At 44.6% G+C, this 18,597-nt stretch overlaps 1 protein-coding gene across 6 annotated transcripts in view; it reads left to right on the top strand.

Moving 5' to 3' along the window:
- The first annotated feature begins 852 nt into the window (after positions 1-852).
- The window catches only part of LOC142579528 (uncharacterized), a 34,221-nt gene continuing 16,476 nt past the window's right edge, over positions 853-18,597 (top strand). For 3 of the 6 annotated variants that reach the window (XM_075689840.1, XM_075689844.1, XM_075689845.1), the window contains exons 1-7: positions 853-1,017; positions 3,631-3,781; positions 5,908-6,117; positions 7,729-7,801; positions 12,844-13,086; positions 15,950-16,027; positions 16,136-16,303. In XM_075689840.1, coding sequence (XP_075545955.1) covers positions 3,648-3,781; positions 5,908-6,117; positions 7,729-7,801; positions 12,844-13,086; positions 15,950-16,027; positions 16,136-16,303 — 906 coding nt within the window. In that variant the 5' untranslated portion in view covers positions 853-1,017; positions 3,631-3,647. Of the gene's footprint in view, positions 1,018-3,630; positions 3,782-5,907; positions 6,118-7,728; positions 7,802-12,843; positions 13,087-15,949; positions 16,028-16,066; positions 16,304-18,597 lie in introns of all 6 variants that reach the window. The other 3 variants (XM_075689841.1, XM_075689842.1, XM_075689846.1) reach the window with 3 other exon arrangements.

Below are 18,597 nucleotides of genomic sequence, written 5' to 3' on the forward strand. Positions count from 1 at the left end.
TACCGGTAAGTGCGCCAAGTATATCTTAGGAATGCTAACAGCAGTAGAAAGCTCTTAGGCTACAACCGTTTGTAAAAGCAGATGCCAGCTGATCGTTATGGGAGACCTATTATTAGCAAATGCGGCGGCCTGCGAATGCAAACTGTACTAGCGAACAAAAGCTTTGCGTATTCGTCCCAAGTTCGGCGACTCGCTTTTCGCAAGTTCGCAACAATGACCGCGTTTGCGTCAGTCGCAAAAGATAAACATGAAAAACGAAAAAATAAACTACAATCAATATAGAAGTGTACTCATTGAAAGCTAACATTGCCTCACTATAGACTTTCACTGCCTTTGGACGAAGCTATACGGTTCCACACTATTTACTTTAACGTGGAGTGCTGTGAGTTCACCCTCTCGGCATTGCCTGTTAACGCAGTCAACAGATGACGCGTGAGATGGACAACTACACTTTCGGTTTTTGCCCTTCGTACGTATCAAAAATGAGTAAATTATGGCGTTTTATCGGAATATCGTGTACATCTTTTTTTCTATTATATCTACTTTCTTCAGGCCATAATTATTTTCCTGTTGTCGATAAAAAACGCGTTTATTCATTGTCTTTCCAAGATCATAAGCAGATACAATCACTTTTTGGAAGCAGTTGATTCGCTTAATGAGAAAAAGTGCATGGCTATTTCATTTCCAATACTATTCACCCTCAACAACCCTAGTTGCGCTTTCATAAAATTAAAGTTACTTCCATTCCTGCCGGCTCAAAATAAAAACCGGGCGTAATGATACATTAGAGGCCATCGTAATTGCCATCAAGCCTGGAAAAAAATAAAGAAAAGCGTCCCGGTATAAAACGAAGTGACGAAGAAGAGAAACGCCACGCCACGAGGACCAGCTAAGGTGTGAGAAGAAGAGGAAAGGAATGCATCGTTTCTCGTGAGGCCTGCACGGGCGAGCACGGACTACGCGAACGCCTGTGTGCCGCCGCAGCAGCTGCCTGCCGAACGAGCCGAGAGAGCACAGGTACGTGACTTCACATGCGTGACTTTAACCGCTTTCTTCGAGGCGGCGTCCGCCTGCAAGCACCACGCGACATGCGTTCGACGTTGACATTCTTTTTTTCTCGCGCGGGCCTCGCCGTGCCGCGCCACTCCATGTGCGGCGTTCCAAATTCTCAGACTGTGATATGACCCGCATTCGGGCAGTCGTTGTTCAGTGTGTAGATTTGCGGTCCCTCTTCTCTTTATTGAACTTACCCTGCGGTTTGAACTTTATTTGCAGTTCCTGATATGAATAGCCAGCAATTTTTTTTTTCGAGGTATCCTTTTTTTTTCTACGACGCGCTTTTACGATGCCTACACCTGGCGCGTTTCTGCAGAAGGGTTAACGGCGGGTTGGGTCCCTTCTTCCGCGTTTCTTGCAGCGAACAGGTGAATTGAGTGAGTCAGTTCGACTTACCATGTAGTACTGCGATTTGCTTTTAGCGGTGGCCGAATCTGCTCGCGTTGTTTTAAGCGCATATCCGTGTTTTTTCGCCCTGTTTCTTCGGACATTAGTTCGTGGTCGATGGCTGAGACTGGTTGACGATGCCCAGTCTTTTTGAAAATCTGCGTGCAGCTGGTCCAGGCACCTGTCCCATGTTCGCAGCACTGCCTCTTTGATTTAATAAAGTATCAGGTTATTTTTCTTTTCAATAGATTTTTTTCTTCATAAGCCATATAGCTTTGGTTAGTAGGGCTAGCAGCTAACTAGTAGCAGGCAGTACCAGGGCTGAGGCACTTCTGTCGGTGGTCTTGTAAATTCTGTTCAAGGTTTTTGCTTCTCATGGCTAGTTTTCTGCGTCGTTGCTGTAAACAAAATTGTGTTTATTTTTGACAGCGCAAATTTTATGACTTTCTAAGATCTTGTCTCGACACTGTTAGTGTTAGGGTGTGTTGCATTTTGTGCCAACGGTCTCTCTCGTAGTATATTCCTATTAGGTTTTTCTTTCTTCCATCCCAGATACGACGCTGACAACTTTACACTTCTATTTTAATGTCCTTTCGCTTTTGTTTGTTTACGAGGCCTCGTCCACGCGTTGTGCCTTGTAATCTGGCCAGCACATCAGCTGTCACCTAAGCCCTGCTCAGCTGGTGAGGACTTTAGATAATTCGATCTTTATCTAAATAACTAAACAATTCCGGCCGTTACCTCTCCTTTCATGTGGCTGAGCCTTAACAAGAATTCATGAAAATAATTTTGTGAAATATTCTGGTCTTGTTTTCTTTTCCCTGCATTTTTTTTGTTGACCTGGTGTTGAGTTTACACAGCTTTTTGTTTCGAGACGCTATCCAACTTGACGATCAGCTGTTACCTACTTATAAGAACAATCCTAGCATAAGAACTTTTATGAACACTGATAGCTCTTGCTTTTCCCCCTGATTTATATCTTATGGTAAGAATAAACGTTTTACAGCCGAAAAATAGGGCTGGACTCTCCATTAGCTACAGACTATCCGCGACTTTCATGGCTCGGCTATTATTAAAAATTCAGGAACGAATTAAGACTAGCCCCGTTCCATTTTCTTGACGTGGTAGGCCAATCTGGTTTTCTTTCGTACTTCATTCCATTCACCTTATCACTTGGTTTACTTCAGAAGCTAATTGAAGGATTTTGTTTGAAAACGTGATAAACTACTATTCTTACTATTTATTTATTAATTAATTTATTTATTTATTTATTTATTTATTTATTTATTTCTACCCTTGTACGACATACATATAAAGCATATTTTTAAATTATGTCACCATGCCCCGCCAGACAGTTTCGCTAGGGGCTGTGTGTCCTGCTTACCTGAACGTAAGACGCTTATCTACAAGTGCATCTTACTTAGTTAAGTACCATTTTTCTTTACGAATGCTGTGACCGCGATGGTTTGTTAGTGGTTGATGTTAGTGGTTTGTCACTAGTGCCTACGAATGTCAAAAGGTTATTGCTGTTGGTATGCCGTTTGCAATTGATCAGATAAACTTTCAAGCGACCCACTATTGTTTTATAGAGCTGCCACAGTCCATTCGAAAAAGAGGACTTTGTTTACAAGCTTCTTGCTTCTATGTTAAGAGTTATCCGTCTCCAGATCCGGTATAACTGATTTTACTTTACATTGAGCTGGAAACTGGAAGCTGGAAAGGAATAGTTGATGGCTGTCGGACGATACTCAACATGATCTGGTTCAACTTGTTGAGCTACGTGCTTTTTTCGATTCGTGTTTAATTTCTGTATTGCTTATGACCCAACTGCGCTTAGCCATGCAGTACTCCTGTTTAGCTGCAGGTTTTTTTCCGAAAGGGTGCAAACTTGTGGATCACCGCATTACTTGTGACTTAGGTGGCTCGTCCAAGAGCGTCGCCCTTTGATTTCGTCGCAGTTGATGTGTACTCACTCAACCCCTTTCTTCGGAACCATCGAGGTTTAACGTACAGTCAACTCGCCATCAACGCTTTATACCAGATTACTGAACATCTGACCTGACCGTAAGTTACCGCTGCCGTCAACGCGTGGACGTGACAGGGACGAATAGTATAGGGAGTCTAGCTCGAAGGCTACCTCACCGACCTGTGCCTTCGCGCGCTGTGCCCGTATCTGGCGGGGCGCAGGGTGTCAGTCGAGTGCGATGTGCGACAAGGCCGAGCAGGACCCGGAAGCGACTGTACTGACCAGCAACCCGGCCTCAGAGACCGACGAGCGGCAGAGCTCCTATCCGGAGCCTGTGGACACCCTAGGCTCGTCACCAGTGGCGTCAGAGAGGTAATTACCGTCCTCTCACTATACGCACGCTCGTGTCCACGCATTTGTGAAGCAACTGTGTCTTAAAGCAAGAATTAATTAACGATGTCATGTTCAATTGTGGGGCTTAACGTCCGAAAAGTGCACAGCTGCTTATTAGCGACGCCATTGCGGCGGGCACCGGAATAATTTTGGCCACCGGGTGTTCTTTAACGCGCACCCAAAGCACAGTACACGAGCGTCTTTTGCATCCCGCCTCCATCGAAAGGCAGCCGCCGCTACCGCGAATCGAACGCGCGACATATCGCTCAGCAACGCAAGACGCTTCTTTCGCACGCTATATGTTTGACATTCATGATCAGGGTTGTCAGAGCCCTGCCAGAGTTTTTGTCTGAAGAACGTACAGATATTCTTTTTAACCAGTTACAAAACTGTTATCACGAGAAGATTGCAAGATTTGTGATATGCAAGAAGTGAAATGCGTTATTATATCGCTTTTACTTTTATTTAAATTTATTTTTTTCGATGTCGACGCCTCAGCATTGTGGTGCTTATGAGAAAATTAATCAATGATGCAAAACAAAACAAGATGTCATTTTCTTTTGTCGTATTCGCTTCGCCGTTGCTTGGGCAGAAGTTCAGATAATCTGCAGCCTCATGCTGTGCTTACAAGTCTGAAGTCGCAGCACAAAAACATCCATAATTGTGCGCTCAATGGTTCTTGCGGTCAATCGCCATGCTCTGGGTCTCGCTTTCCGTCCTTTCTAGGTCCTCCATATGTCATTAGCCTTGTCACACCTCACTCTTCCTTAACACGCTTGATATCTCCCCTCTTTGTGTCATCTGAGCCTGCGTCTCACTATTGACTCGCCTCTTAGGGTTTTCAGAATTTCCTGCTCCACGGCCAATGTACACTGCGCTCCTCTCACTAACTCATGGTCCTTCTCGCTCGAGCTAGCTGTGCTTCTGGTAATTTCCTACTCAACGACCCTAACACACTTATGTTACCGTTTACTTGCATTGCGCGCCTGCCAGCACTTATGCTGCCTTCTATAATAGCTAGGAACAAACGTGAAAACTAAAGACAACATCACTCCAGTGGTAGCACGTTCATGAAAATACACGCGGCCTTTTCCTCTTCTCTTCAGAATCTGGAGTACAGTATGAAATGCTCACCAACGCAATGGCAACGTGCTGCATAAATCCCACTCCACTGCCACGTTGTTTACAGACTATGTTACTTAAATCACTGCTGAAGTGAAATTACATAATGTGACGCGTACGAGCATTTCAAAAAAGCAAAGCTCCGTCCTTAAAGAAAGACGCTAGAACGCGAAGTTTTCTCCCTATGCAAACTGAATCAAAGTCAAAGTCAACGACCATGCAACGAGCCCAAGAAATGCTGAGTGACCCAATGGTATGCATATATGATTTGATTGCTTGTCTAGCATTGTAGCTTTTGAACATTGAAGTTGAATGAAGGCCTATTTCGTTACGTTGCATAGCCTTTATTTTAGACCATGTAGCCATTGATTACACGCACACACTCACACTTTCACGGACGACTCCACACTTGCATACGGCAGCCTCTTCTGCTGCGGTGTGCTGCACCGACGGCCTACCCATGGTGACGGCCGGGAGTACATTGCGTGACGCGCGTAATGCAATGCAGATATATGCATCGTCTGGGCAGCGTAGCGTTCAACCATCTTTCTAGGTCCTAAGACGAGCCCGTATTCACGCGCACTTGCTGACTCCAATAAGCAGGGAAGCTCAGCTTATCGCGACAGGGGTGGTGTCATGCCTAGCAGACGCATCTTGAGCTTCCAGTGAACTTCGTGCGCATGTGCTACTCTTGCTGAGCTCGTCAGTTCGTGCCGTTATCAGGCACTGAACGGCAGGCCAGTCGACGCTGGCGCGGTACTGCAAATGTAACTGTAGTGTTCTGCGCAGATGCGTAAGTTGGCTTTTCTGCAGTGCGTTTTCGGCGCTCATGGACGAATCAGCGAGACGTAGAAAGCTTCGCTCTAAGACAACTGTAGAATGCTTGCACATTAACAGTGCTCCTGAATAATCTCGAGATATTCTACAGCTAAGCTGTAGAAGAGAGCGAGCCTACAATTTTTGTTTTCTTTTCCATGGCGCAGAACGAACAGTCCAAACACAGGGAGCAGTTGCAACAGCGCAAGTTCTTCAAATCCAAGCGCAGTAAGCGAGAAACCGCAGTTTTACATCGAGGTGGACGCCAGTTCTATGGTCAACTTGAAAGCCGGAACCCAGTACACATTGGTACCTTTGGATTCGGATCAGGCGACGGCGGCTGCCATACCAACCTCTGGCTCCATTGCTCAGACGCTGTGAGTACTCACATAAAGAAGCGACAGTTTTATTTTTCTGTTACACGCGAAACGTTTCAAGGGCCAATAGCTAAGCTTCTTGCAAATCGGGAGTATCTTTCTACAGCTCGACAGAGCTTTACAATTCTCTAAACATGCTAGCGTTTACAGATGCGAACATTGTGACGATTATACACAACTATCTTTCTACAGCTCGACAGAGCTTTACAATTCTCTAAACACGCTAGCGTTTACAGATGCGACCATTGTGACGATTATACACAACCACCGCATTATTTACAATAAATTTTAGCAATGGTTAGAATGTCTAGCCTAATTTTTGTTAGATGTGATGACAGTTGATAGTTCTGATGCTATTAAAATTTGTACACTTTACTCAGTACCAAGTGTTTTGCTGTACAGATGCTAATCTGAAAATGCGCAGATTTAATAATAATGACCATGCTTGGAACGTATCTTTCTTGCTTTTGCTACCAGTATAAACCTTCTGTACTTTCTAGGTCAATGCAAAAAACGCGTCTCAAAAAATGTAGTTAGATTCTTGGACATTACGGGCCAAAACCACAATTTGATTATTAAGCACGCGGTAGGAGAGGAACTCCAGAATAATTTAGACCACCTGGAACATAAACCAAATGCACGTTACACTAACAGCTTTCGCATCGTGCTGAAACACAGCAGCCGCGGCTGTGATATGACCCCGCACCTTTTGGCTTAGCAGCCCTACGCCATAGCCACTACACTACTACGGCGGGTCCCTCAAAGGCCCTTCACTGGCGACTCCACATTATGGGTTGATATTCTAGCTGGGCTGCTACAAAAGTCGATGCGGTATTTCTACCTTCAGATTTAATAATATATAGCACTATTGTGCGAAATCCAAGGTACTTCAACCTCTTTTCCGTCTATCAACTTTCTTTTCTTGTTTCTTTTTGCATGACATAACTACGATGTTGTGTTTCGCCACTTTGTTTTGGTGCCGGTCGCTTTCAAAACTACCGTCCTAAGGAAAAACTAAATATAGTTTTAGAAAGCGGCTCGCACATCTCATTTATGTTCTCCCCAGAAGACGCAATGGTGTACATTGGTCTTTGTTCTTGAACTACGTGTTCTCTCGCGTTTAACGTTTACCAATTTTACGTTGCTAATTAGGATACCACATGTTCATAAACACATCAATGGCTTGCTTGCTGAAACCGTGCGATAACTACTCCTTTGACATCTGTACATATCAGACACCCATAGACTGAACGCGAAATTTCAATTCATAATAAGTTAACTATTCTACGAACGAAGAACGTTTGTCAGTTCTGTCATTCACGCGTAAGTAAGTAGCACTGTCAGGATATTATTCGCTGGCTATATCGTTATTATGCAAACCGTTTTTTTTGTTAAATAATTACGGTGGGATTTACTTGGCTGCCTTTGATAGCTTCGTGAACTATTAGAGTGCTGTAAGAGCGTCTACGACTCAAATTAATATGTAGTGCGTAAAGGTGGAGGCCTTAGGTTCTGCATCGCTGAAAAGAGTGTTTCCTCATGCCATATTCTTTCCTAGGTTTACATAGGGCATTTCTTGCTGTTTCTTGACGTTTGCTTTTTTCTTCTCAGTGCTTGGGGCCGTACACTAGACGGACGATTGCCTGGTGAAGAGCCAACCGGAAACCCTAGAGTCGTCTCGAAGGTAGGGAAAGTTCTCCTTATTTTAGCGTGATTGATTGATTGATTGATTGATTGATTGATTGATTGATTGATTGATTGATTGATTGATTGATTGATTGATTGATTGATTGATTGATTGATGGATTGATTGATAATTCATTAATAAAGTGATTGATTGATGCTTTGGGTTATAGTGGACTGCTCTAAAAGAATTCGGACTCGTTCTAATGCTTTCAATTCCATTGCAAGAATCGATTCGATGAACTGAGTACATCTCTACAAGACGGCCATATTATTTAGAACAATGGTTTCACCATAGCCCATTTCTCAGTTGTATATAAATATTTTATCTTCATACAATTCTTATTTCTTTGTCGCCAGTACTTCATTTTATGTTCGGTCACTTGCTCTCTCAAGCCTTCAACTTTAACCCAACCGCCATCCACTTCATTCCTCTAGTTCTTGTGTTCACACCTTCCTTGGTATTGCCGTTGCACTCTTTTTTGTACCGACGTTGTTGTTACGGTGGACACTACCTTCTTTCTTATAAAGTGTGAGAATGGTCTGCTTTAGATGCTGTTACAATTCCTGAACTGCAATAAACCGCAACTCCTGCTCATATGTCCTCGAACTGACATTTCCAGGATGTAGTTGCTCGAAACTGATTCCCTGGCAGACCGCACATATATCTTGGGATTATCGTTTCTGCTGCTTTTATCTTGAGAATGTTACCCCTGCTAACAATGTGCGTGCTGACATCAATTCACGCGGTGAATAAATTCACTTCCACAGAATGGGTTGCGTGAAGTAATCCTATAGCCTGTTACAATATCAGCATAGCCCGATTTCTGCGTCGAAATGGCTAAAAAGTGAAAGTCCATGGTTAAAATGGAGAAAGCTACGTCGTAGGGACGGACGCAGGCTTTTTTTAAGTAGAACAACAATCAGCCTAGTCGGTCACTTTTCTTTTGCACACAGTCCTGTGCCTCGCTCCACTGCGATATCCTCGTCTTCCTCCTTACGAGACGACAGTCATTCTGCTGGAGTCAACAAACAGCTCAATTCTGCATAGAGCAAATCTTGGTTTAAAGGGACACTAAAGCGAAACAATAAATAAGTGTATACTAATGAAGCATTGTTTGAGAACCCTGCAGGCAGTCATTTAAAAAAAAGATAGTTTGATTATTAGAGTAGAAAATGAAGGTCCAAGTATCAGTATTTCAATTTCGTGCCGAAACCCCAGCACCGGTACATCAGCATGACGTCAGGGATTCCAAAGCATGTTTTCGCATTTGGGCCGCGTTGGCTGAATAAAGGTTCCAGAAAGTTGCCATGTTTAGTATTTGGTTCCTTTAGAACACAATGTCGTCAATCTGTACCGCTATATATAATTAGTAGGCCCTAGAAGATGACATCGAAATCCAAGACGTCACAGCCCCCAGGTGCGGGAACTTAAGTAGGCTTCGCCACCCGTATTCCGTTCTTGCGCTTTTTCTGGCTTACCAAACGTCTTATCGTTCTAAGAGTGGTGTTTTTGGTGTTGTAGAACGGTAATTTACAGATGCAGAAGAAATCATTTTTCACTTGAGTGTCCCTTTAAGAACCAACCTGTCGGCTTGCTATTTAAGCTTGGTTGGTGTTTTTTTATTGGAAATCACTATTTGTTTTATCTGAGTCACTTTTACGGCAAATAGGTAGGTGAGCTCCTAACTTTCTTCATTTCGGGCCTCCTAATGAAAAGAAATGCGCGGCCGACGGTGGAATCAAACCTCTAGCTTCCAGCACAGCAGCCAAATACTCTACTACGTAACGCTCTTCTACAGCGAAGCTCTTTATGCGGACCCGGTGCTGTCGTTGTCAGAGTTCACTAAAACTATCATCATCAGCAATGGCTCGAGCGTCGTCATCGTCTTCCACAGCTGGCTAGGCTAGTTGGTGCCACTCGGCGCTACCGCGCCCGTGCCACTGTTCCCGCGTTCGTCGTCGTCGCAGTGTTCTTCCACAGCTCGCTCCGTTGCTGCTCTTCATTCCAGCGCAGAATTTCACTTCTGTTTGGTCATCGTAATGGGGAGGCTGCGTTTACGGGGGCATTGCTTAGGCCGGTATGAGCCATTCATTGTCTCACGCGACGGGCAGGTTTAATTTTGAAGGTACTTAGTTTTGAAGAATCGCAAGCGGCAATGCCAGGCGGATGCTGCTAACGACGCCACCGAGAAAACTCGAGACATCGAACGCAAGCGACATCAGCGAACTGCGGCCGTACCGTCACTGACGTCGTTATCTCCATCGCTGGTGAGCGTGTGTGTAATCTCATTAAGAAACACAAAGGCGTCAATCGTCAAACCAATCCAACCAATTGTCAAATCGATTGCAGCACCCAGATATCCAGTGGTGGGCCTTGCGCCCAATATACGGGGCTTTAGATTAGTGGCTTCGCACAATCCATCCCAGCTACAACTATGGGAAGACCACCAGTAGTGCGTACTCGTGAGGAACAAACTGCCTACCGCGAGCGTCAGCGAGAGTTGGCTCATGAACGCGCTCATCGTCGTAGGGCCAGCCTCACGCTCAAAAAAAAAAAAAAAGAAAGGAAGGAAAAGTAAAAAAAATAACAGTGACTACCGCGAAGAAATCACTCCTAAATAATGCTTACCACGCGAAGCACGCAAAAGCGAAAATGAGTAGAAATGCATTGAAACAAAACATTTACGACATCGACTGCTTGCGAAGTTTGGCTTGTATGGTGTGAGAGCGATCTGTGAGGATTACAGTCTAGGTACACAGAGGGCTAATAGTTTCGTTCGCACTCTGTTTTCGCCACTTAGTTCGCGTTCAAGCAAGAGGCAGCACGAAGGTCAGTTCGCTCGCTGCTGCTTCCGCGCTTCCTCATTCCATTGTTTCGACAGTGAGTTTCCACGGTCATCAGGGGAGATGTGTTCAGGTTTATTTGAGCGCGCGTGACACCGTACTTCTTTTTAGTTAGTAAGCGAATGTTTACAAGTTACTTATACGGCCGATAAAACAACTATCCTTACTTCGTATAGCTGTATATTAATTTGTTATCGCAATCGATGCTTCGTCCTTCGGGGGAAACTGCAAATAGTTTTTCTTTATTGTCATATTTACAATTTCTCAAGTAAGCACTTCCATAGAAATACGGCGAATAATACACCCTCTAGCCGAACTTGAGCTCTCGCGTTCTTTCTAAAATATTTTCATCTACGGAAGGTTTTCGACACACGCATACTCGCCTCTTGCCGAAGCCAGCTAGCTCTTTGAGACCAGTTTGGCACGTGCGCCACATACTAGTTTCTGGCATTCTTCACTCGGGGCATCTAGCGCTTCGAGACACTGCGTCGACCTGCCGCCCAGCCTTCGGAATCAACCAATGTTCCCCAGTCCTTTCCCCATTGCAGCTAACACGACAGCGGCTGTGCACCATTGTACCACCTTCACGATCAACGTATGTCGAACAGGCTGTCTTCGACGGAGCACAAATTCCGACGTCGTTTTAACATGATATGACAGACATGACACGACAGACATAAGTAAATACGATTCTGTAAACATTTCGTCGCAGGTGACGTGACAATTCCCGTGTTTCTCGCTTACGCTCGGCCAGTGCCTACAACTGCGCACAAGCCAGAAATCGGCATGTCGTGAACTCGCGTCGAATGGGCGGAGCATAAAACACGCCGTGACCATCGCAAGAGTGTCATCGTACGAGTATCTTCGCCGTCGTCCTCGTCTTGCTGCTGTCGTCGCAGACGCGTACGCTCGCATCACGCACACCAACTGCTCCATTTTTACAAACACGTTCATGTCCTTAGTAGCGATTTGCGAAAGCCCAAACAATGCTGGATAGCTAGCCTCCTGCAAAATGTTTCACATAACAGCGATTCCAACAGGGCGTGGGGTGTATTGCTTTTTTTTTATATGAACTCCTCGTATGTTAATTGCATCCACCGCGTGTTTTGCTGCTCGATATTTTTGTGTAAGCGAAATGTGGCATTCACATAAAGGTGGCGCTAAAGCTCTTTTGGAAGCGATATTAATAAACCGTATTTACCTTCCTGACTGCCTGATCGAAGCGGGATCACGTGAACCTGATGCTTGGGCCATCAAAACAGCATCTCAGTGAGAATAATGATGCCACCGTGATAGTCTCAGCACAAATTTCGATGCGTTGTATATAATGTTGCCGTTAACGCGTGAGCCAAATTTCGGCACTTGCATTCAGCTGGGAACGTTTTGCGTTTTACATCGGATGGCGCTAGATCCTGATCCCTGGTGAGCATGCTCGAAGCCCAATTGTACTTTGGCTGAACTTGAAGGTCAGATTTACGCAACCAGGCGTTTTCTGGGTTTGTACCTTGAGTAGCAGAGCTATCGTTCTAAATCTTGGAGGACGCTCAAGCTTCGCCTTTAAGAGTGGATCGCGATGTCATTAAAAAATAACTGACTGCTTCTCACGCTGCCTGGTCAGTGCAGCTTATGTAACCCTGATATTTACCGGGAAATGCTGGCATCGAGCGCTACGCACGAAGGCGAGCTTTCTGGTGAAAACGCGGCCTCTTGCTTGGGCCCATCCCGGAGGTAGTGCTAGTGCGCAGCCTCACCGATAATATTATATCACTTTCAGGTCTCCGTTATTGTTTCGCACTTCTAATATTTCAGTCTGAGAAGATTTAACATAAAAGGCAAGCACTGTCGGTGTTTTGTTTCAGGACATTTCTTTGTGGGCTGTCACTCAGAATTCCGAGGATTAGCTTTGTAAAGAATGTAAGACAGAGTACGAGCAACTTTGTGCCACATAGGATGCTTCGCGGCCTCATACAAACACAGCCGATTTGAAGACCTGGGAAGTTACGCTTGCGCGTAAAATAGAAATGAGATAGGCAAAATGCTGGATGCAGTAAAACCTGATTTGCTCGACCAGACTAGGTGACTATCCGTCGCCGGCACGTTTCGAAAGGGATGCCTATTGAAATCATTATCATCGTCATCATAACCGTCAGCATAAAAATCGTTATGTACGATGTGTTCCACTTTTGGCATGTGCAGGAGGAGCTGACCAGTGACGCGTTCGGCCTGGACCAGGGTATGATGAGCTCTTTCGACGGGCCTACAGTGGCGGCTGGCAAGACCGAGGAGCCAGACACCACGCTCGACGGGGAGTTCGAGGGCTCCGAAGACAAGATGACGTACACACCCCTCATGACCGTCTCTCAACAACAGCAACAGCAGCAGCAGCAGCAACCACAGACGCATGACGCAACCGCTGCAGCAGCTGCTGCCGCACAGATGGTAAGCCTGTTTTTTTTAGAACTTGGAAAACTGTCTAGACATATTAACGCAACTGGTTGCAGATCTGCAAGCATCTGGGGCACCAAACTAGCTGCATTACGAAAAGATATGTGGGCCATTGTGGCATGAAAACCAAACGCCCTCAACATGGCCGCCAGCGGTAACCAGCATCTAAGGATTTGCTGACTCGTACATCGAAGTCTTCGATTACCATTATCTGTTTTCTCGTTATAGTCGTGTTCAGAGAGCTGCTGTGGACGTAACAATTTGTCACCCTTTGATACTGGAGCCTTGTCTTCTTGAGACTAATTTGGAGAGTTCTTTATCCCCAGAAAAGCCGAGTACCTGCCATTCTCCTCCTTGTGTCCTGTCTTCGTAGCTCTGAGCAGTTACTGTACCACCGTTTCTCATTTTACTGTGCCCTTCGGGAAGAATGAAGATTTCAAGTGACGAGTGATTTCGTATCAGAATAAGGTTTATATTATGCACTCTCAACGAATAGCCTCTAAAACACTCACTTGCGGTCTGCCGCGAATATATTTGCAAGTTATCAGAGGCTTTATGTGACGATAATGTGGGACAGCAATAACGTGCTTTAATTCTAGGGACTCATCAATGACCTGGGAGTCATACTCATTATTTTATTACCTGATTCGGCTGATCGTAAGCGGTAGATGAAATTAGATGATAGATGGTAGATTAGAATGCAATGCAATATTTGTAATGTAGCACAAAGATGATCTCGTTCGCAAAGATTGTTTGCGAAGTGCTTCGTTAAGTGCGAACACAAACACACAGAAAGTGTAACCTATGAAAACTTACTACGCACGGCTAAGGCCCCAGTTTCTCGACGTCTAGGGATAATGCAAAGATACGAAGAGTTCAAGAATGTGTGTTTCATGTGAGAGCTACCTTCAACTTGTTTGGCAGCATTACTAATGAGTAACGCTTGACTTAACTGCTTCCGAAAGAAAATCCTCCGAAAGTGTGCTTTTGAGCGCAGTCGTGGAGCATTCGAGCTAACAAACAACACAAGCTTGAATGGTCATTAGCACTGAAATAACAGCGCAACATATGGGACACAGCGCCATTGTCATCAGTCTTAACTGTCCTGTACCATTCGATGCGCATTTATTACAAGGTTGAACTCGAACTAACCATTCTAACGTCGTACGATTCGTTCGCATGAACCCCGCAATGCTCTTTATCAATGCATCCAGGAGATACACCAAAATCTGTCGGTGACTTTGGTAAATGCACTGTTTCCTTTTGTTGTAGTTACTTAAAGGTGTGTGACACCAAAACGCTGATTTGAAGCGTACAAGCTGCCTCTGTATTAATGTATTCATGATGACACGTGCAAATCTTTTCCTCTTTATATTCGAGGAGCTTACATTGGCACGTAGAACTTGGAAAAAATATTCGGCCTGGCCTGTGTTGTTAATGCCCCTTGCTTATTTTGAAGGCTTGGAAAAGAGGCTTAATTGGAGGAGAATTGACACAAAAATATTTACCCTAGACGAGTGTTGACTGTTGCCTTTGCTATCATTTTTTCAGGCTGCCAATGTCGGCACAACTGTTAATAGCAGCGTGCCTTTGGTTGGCGCCATGCGATATGTTGCAGTGATCGTCGGCAATAGTTCTTATGTCCGTTTCGGCAAAATATGTCATTTATGTTTCTGAACTCTTCTTCTCCGAAAACATATTCGGTAAACAGCTAAAAGTGACGGTCATGGCAAACATAGGTAACAAATACCTTACCGCACGAAATAATTCTAAGTGTAATTTTCCAGAAAAATACCGAATCATTGTTTTGGGACAACGCTGATGTAGGCTCAAGGCTACTTGGTTTATTGTACAATAGACAGCCGATTGCTCTTAAACTTAATACTGAAAAAAGGCAAGAAACTCTGCGTAAAAGTTCAATAGAAGCTGTAACAGCGCGTTTGCGACCCTATGCCGACGAAGCCTTTGGTAGACAGATGCGCCAACACGTCCGGAAACTTTTTCGTTCTCCACATGTTTCCCTTCCCTTCTTTGTTAAAGGGTTAATGGTTGTCACAATAGTAGCCTCCAGAGAAATATTTGCGTGAACGCAAGTCATTTAGGTCATACAGTTATTGAGACTACACAACAATATATGTGGGCAAAATTATTAGATAATACTTCGTAGTGTATAAACGTTGACCCCCTGGCACGATGATGACACACACTGCCAACACATTCGCTTCTTCATTTGTTTCTCTCTACCGTTAAGTGGGGGTCTGATATTCTTACTAGACTATGGAGTAATCTGCTTTCAGTCGGGCCTTACAGTTGTGTGTCGTTTATTTCAATTTAGCGTTTAATGCGAACTCAATTGAAATTTAATTCTCAGGTTTTAACAGCCAGAATCAGGATATGATTGAGGCACACCATACCGGGTGACTCAGAAAATTTTTTAACCCCCTGGGGTTCTTTAACGTTCACTTAAGTCTAAGTAAACAAACGCTTTTGCATTTCGCCCCCATCGAAAAGCGGCCGCCGCGGGCAGGATCAAACCAAAGACCTCCAGCTCGCGCTCAGCCCCGCAATGTCGTAACCTCTAAACCACATACCGCGGCGGGTGTCAGAACATAACGAAATAATACACTACGCGATTGAAATCCCCATTACTCAAGAATCGTTGGCGGGAACTCGTGTCAAAGAAAATAATTCTAAAATAAAAGACTGGTGCCTTTGTTGGAAGAAAGAAGCTTCTGTGCCCAGGAGCGAAAGATTAAAAAAAAGAGAATTATGTGGACTTAGACAGAATATCAAGAAAATAATCCAAAATTATTAAGCCGGCTTTATTAAAGCCCATATGCCTTAACTATACTTTAAGGTTTCACCCACCAGCCACGCTGCACGACCCACATCCCAAAGGTCATTCACCCCCCGTGCATGCTGTGAGAGTCGAAGAGTGAGTAACGACGCCCCACCCCTCATCTGTTAATTCCAGTGCTCGGTGAAGAAAACGGTAGTTAAGACGGTGGCAACGCGTTCTCCGTGTGTGCGTGCTTGCGCGCAGCAACACGTCACCAGCGGCTACGACGCTGCGGCGCTGCGCTACCGACACCCGACGTCGCCCGTGTACGTGGCACCGCCGCAGCACACGCTCCAGCACCAGACGGCGACGCCCTTCCTGGTGCACCCGAGGGCCAGCTGGGCCCCTTTCACAGGCACCTCGACTCCACAGGCAAGTATTGCGAAGCCGCGCAGCGCTACTCTAGCATGGCCTTCGAGATTTGGGAGCGCACCGGCGCATGCCGCCCGATAGCGGAGGCTATGCTTCCAAGAACATTGTTTTCATGACAAAAACACTAAAGGAGAACTTGGCGCTGCAATAGTTCAGCCACTATGGGAATCGAGGGCCGCACAAAGATTTTTTTTTCTTTTAATGCGTAGGCATTCTTTGGCGAGTATCCAGGGAAACCTGACTGTCACGCGAAAAGTGTAATGGTTTTTATCTGCAGAAAAAATGCGTAATTTGCGAAGTTAGGAGATTTACTCGTTATAATAGCGTAAATTTCAATTATTGGTAGCTTTATAAGCGATAAGAAACAATTGAAACAAAAAAGCAAATAAATTGATCCGAGAGAAAAATAATTCTCGCTAGGCCGCCTTGAAAGCTTACTTTTTTGCATTGCGGGTGTGTGTGCAGAGAAGCCTGTTGTGGAGCTGCTGAATATAAGCCTAAGAACTGATTGGTACATATGATAACAGTATAATAATAATAAACTATTGGTAGCGTTAAAAAAGCTGGGGACATCGCCGTCGCCACGTCAAGGTCGCAACAAAACAAGTAAGAAGCAAAAATAAAATTTAAAACCAGGGGGGAAAAGCAGCTTGGTGAAACCTGTGGTGACAGCGTTCCGGCTCAGTTTATACAATCACTTTGAAGGGGCCATGCACCTTCCTGGTAGCTCACCTCCGCTCCGTTCAGTACACTGATTTCATTTATTTGGTACCCGAAAAGAGATGTGCAGACATGCGTAAGCCAGGAAAAGCACGTAAGCAAGCAAGCAAAAGAGAAGTGACAGCTGATCCAAAGAATGCTTACGAATTGGTAGATATTTCTCAGAATTTCTGTACTTTTTGTTCTATGACATAGCAGAGACATTTGTAAGTACATTGGAGCTTCGTTTATTTTTATTTATTTCTTTTTCTTGAGAAACTCATACGTGTAGTGCATATCGTGTAGGTGACTGATGTGGCATGGTGAACCAGTTGGTGCATGCTAGTAGTTATAAGCCCCATGATCAGCATATCGTTTAACTATTACATTTACTGAGCCACTCGGTGCATGTCAATTCTGAGTTAGGGTGATTTTTAGTGTGGCGGTCCATACGGTATGTCCTGAGCCTGATTGGAATAAAGGTAAAATGGTGTACGGACTGTGGATAGAAAGATTGCACCCGTCATATCAGCACATTTCTTTATCGAGGTATTTCATGCTAGGTTCCAGATAGAGCCGACACCTATAGGGCCCAAATCTTCGACGAATTTTTTTGTCTAGGCAGTTTAAAGTGTTACATATACGTAAATATTCGTGGTGAGCTGAAGGTTCTGTTATTTGACAATTTTCTTTGCAATTTAGGTATATTTGTCTTCACGTGTGCTGACTTAAGTATGATTGTGTTGCATGACTCGGCTCTGTCTCATCACTGCGAACCCACAGGCAAAAGACAAGGGTAACCAGAATCGCCATGAATTTGTCGCACGCCTGAACTTGACACAGAAACATGACTTCGCGCACCAGTACTCAGGCGTGCACAAGTCTACTGGCACACGTGTAGGCTGTATGAACCAGTAGCACATATAGTGAGAATGTGCCAGCTGGTACACGTCTGCCCTGAATGGTAACCAGTTCAAGGTGGTGTTTCTCATACTGTGGCCTAACTTTCCATAGCTTTTGGCGCGTCACTCTGAGTGAACATGGCTCTCCTAAATTTTCGCTCAGATTTTCGTTTGTTCGCAATTTCAAGTATCACCTACAAGCATCCAAATCTCTGAAGTTCTAGTACACAAACATGCAACGCAAATAGGTAGGAAATTCGCTTTGTCTTAGAAGCACTTGTGCATGTGTGTGAGGTTTGCGTACATTCGTTTTGATGCTATTCCATTAATGACAAGGCGCCCCTTCACTGACACCTGTAATCATCTGCAGGTGCAGGCTTTGTTTTTGTATATCGAATCGTCGCACAAATGTCGAGTATTATTGGTTCTGTAAGGCTTCAATGTGGTCTTTCTTGGCGTCTGATAGAATTGTATTAGCCAGCGAGGCGCACTCGGCCTTTTGTCTTGTATATGCTCCTGTGTACCTTCCTCGCTATCTATAGGCTGCCTAAGATTCATTTCTCCCAATAATAAGCGATTTTGACGGTTTAGTGCTGAACGAGCTGTTCCCAATGATGGACTTGAAAATATGCACGTTTACGCAACTTTTTCAATTTGCTGCTTAACCAACACACACAAGGCTGCAGTAGATGC

This window comes from Dermacentor variabilis, chromosome 4, assembly GCF_050947875.1.
Source record: "Dermacentor variabilis isolate Ectoservices chromosome 4, ASM5094787v1, whole genome shotgun sequence".
NCBI lineage: Eukaryota > Metazoa > Arthropoda > Arachnida > Ixodida > Ixodidae > Dermacentor > Dermacentor variabilis.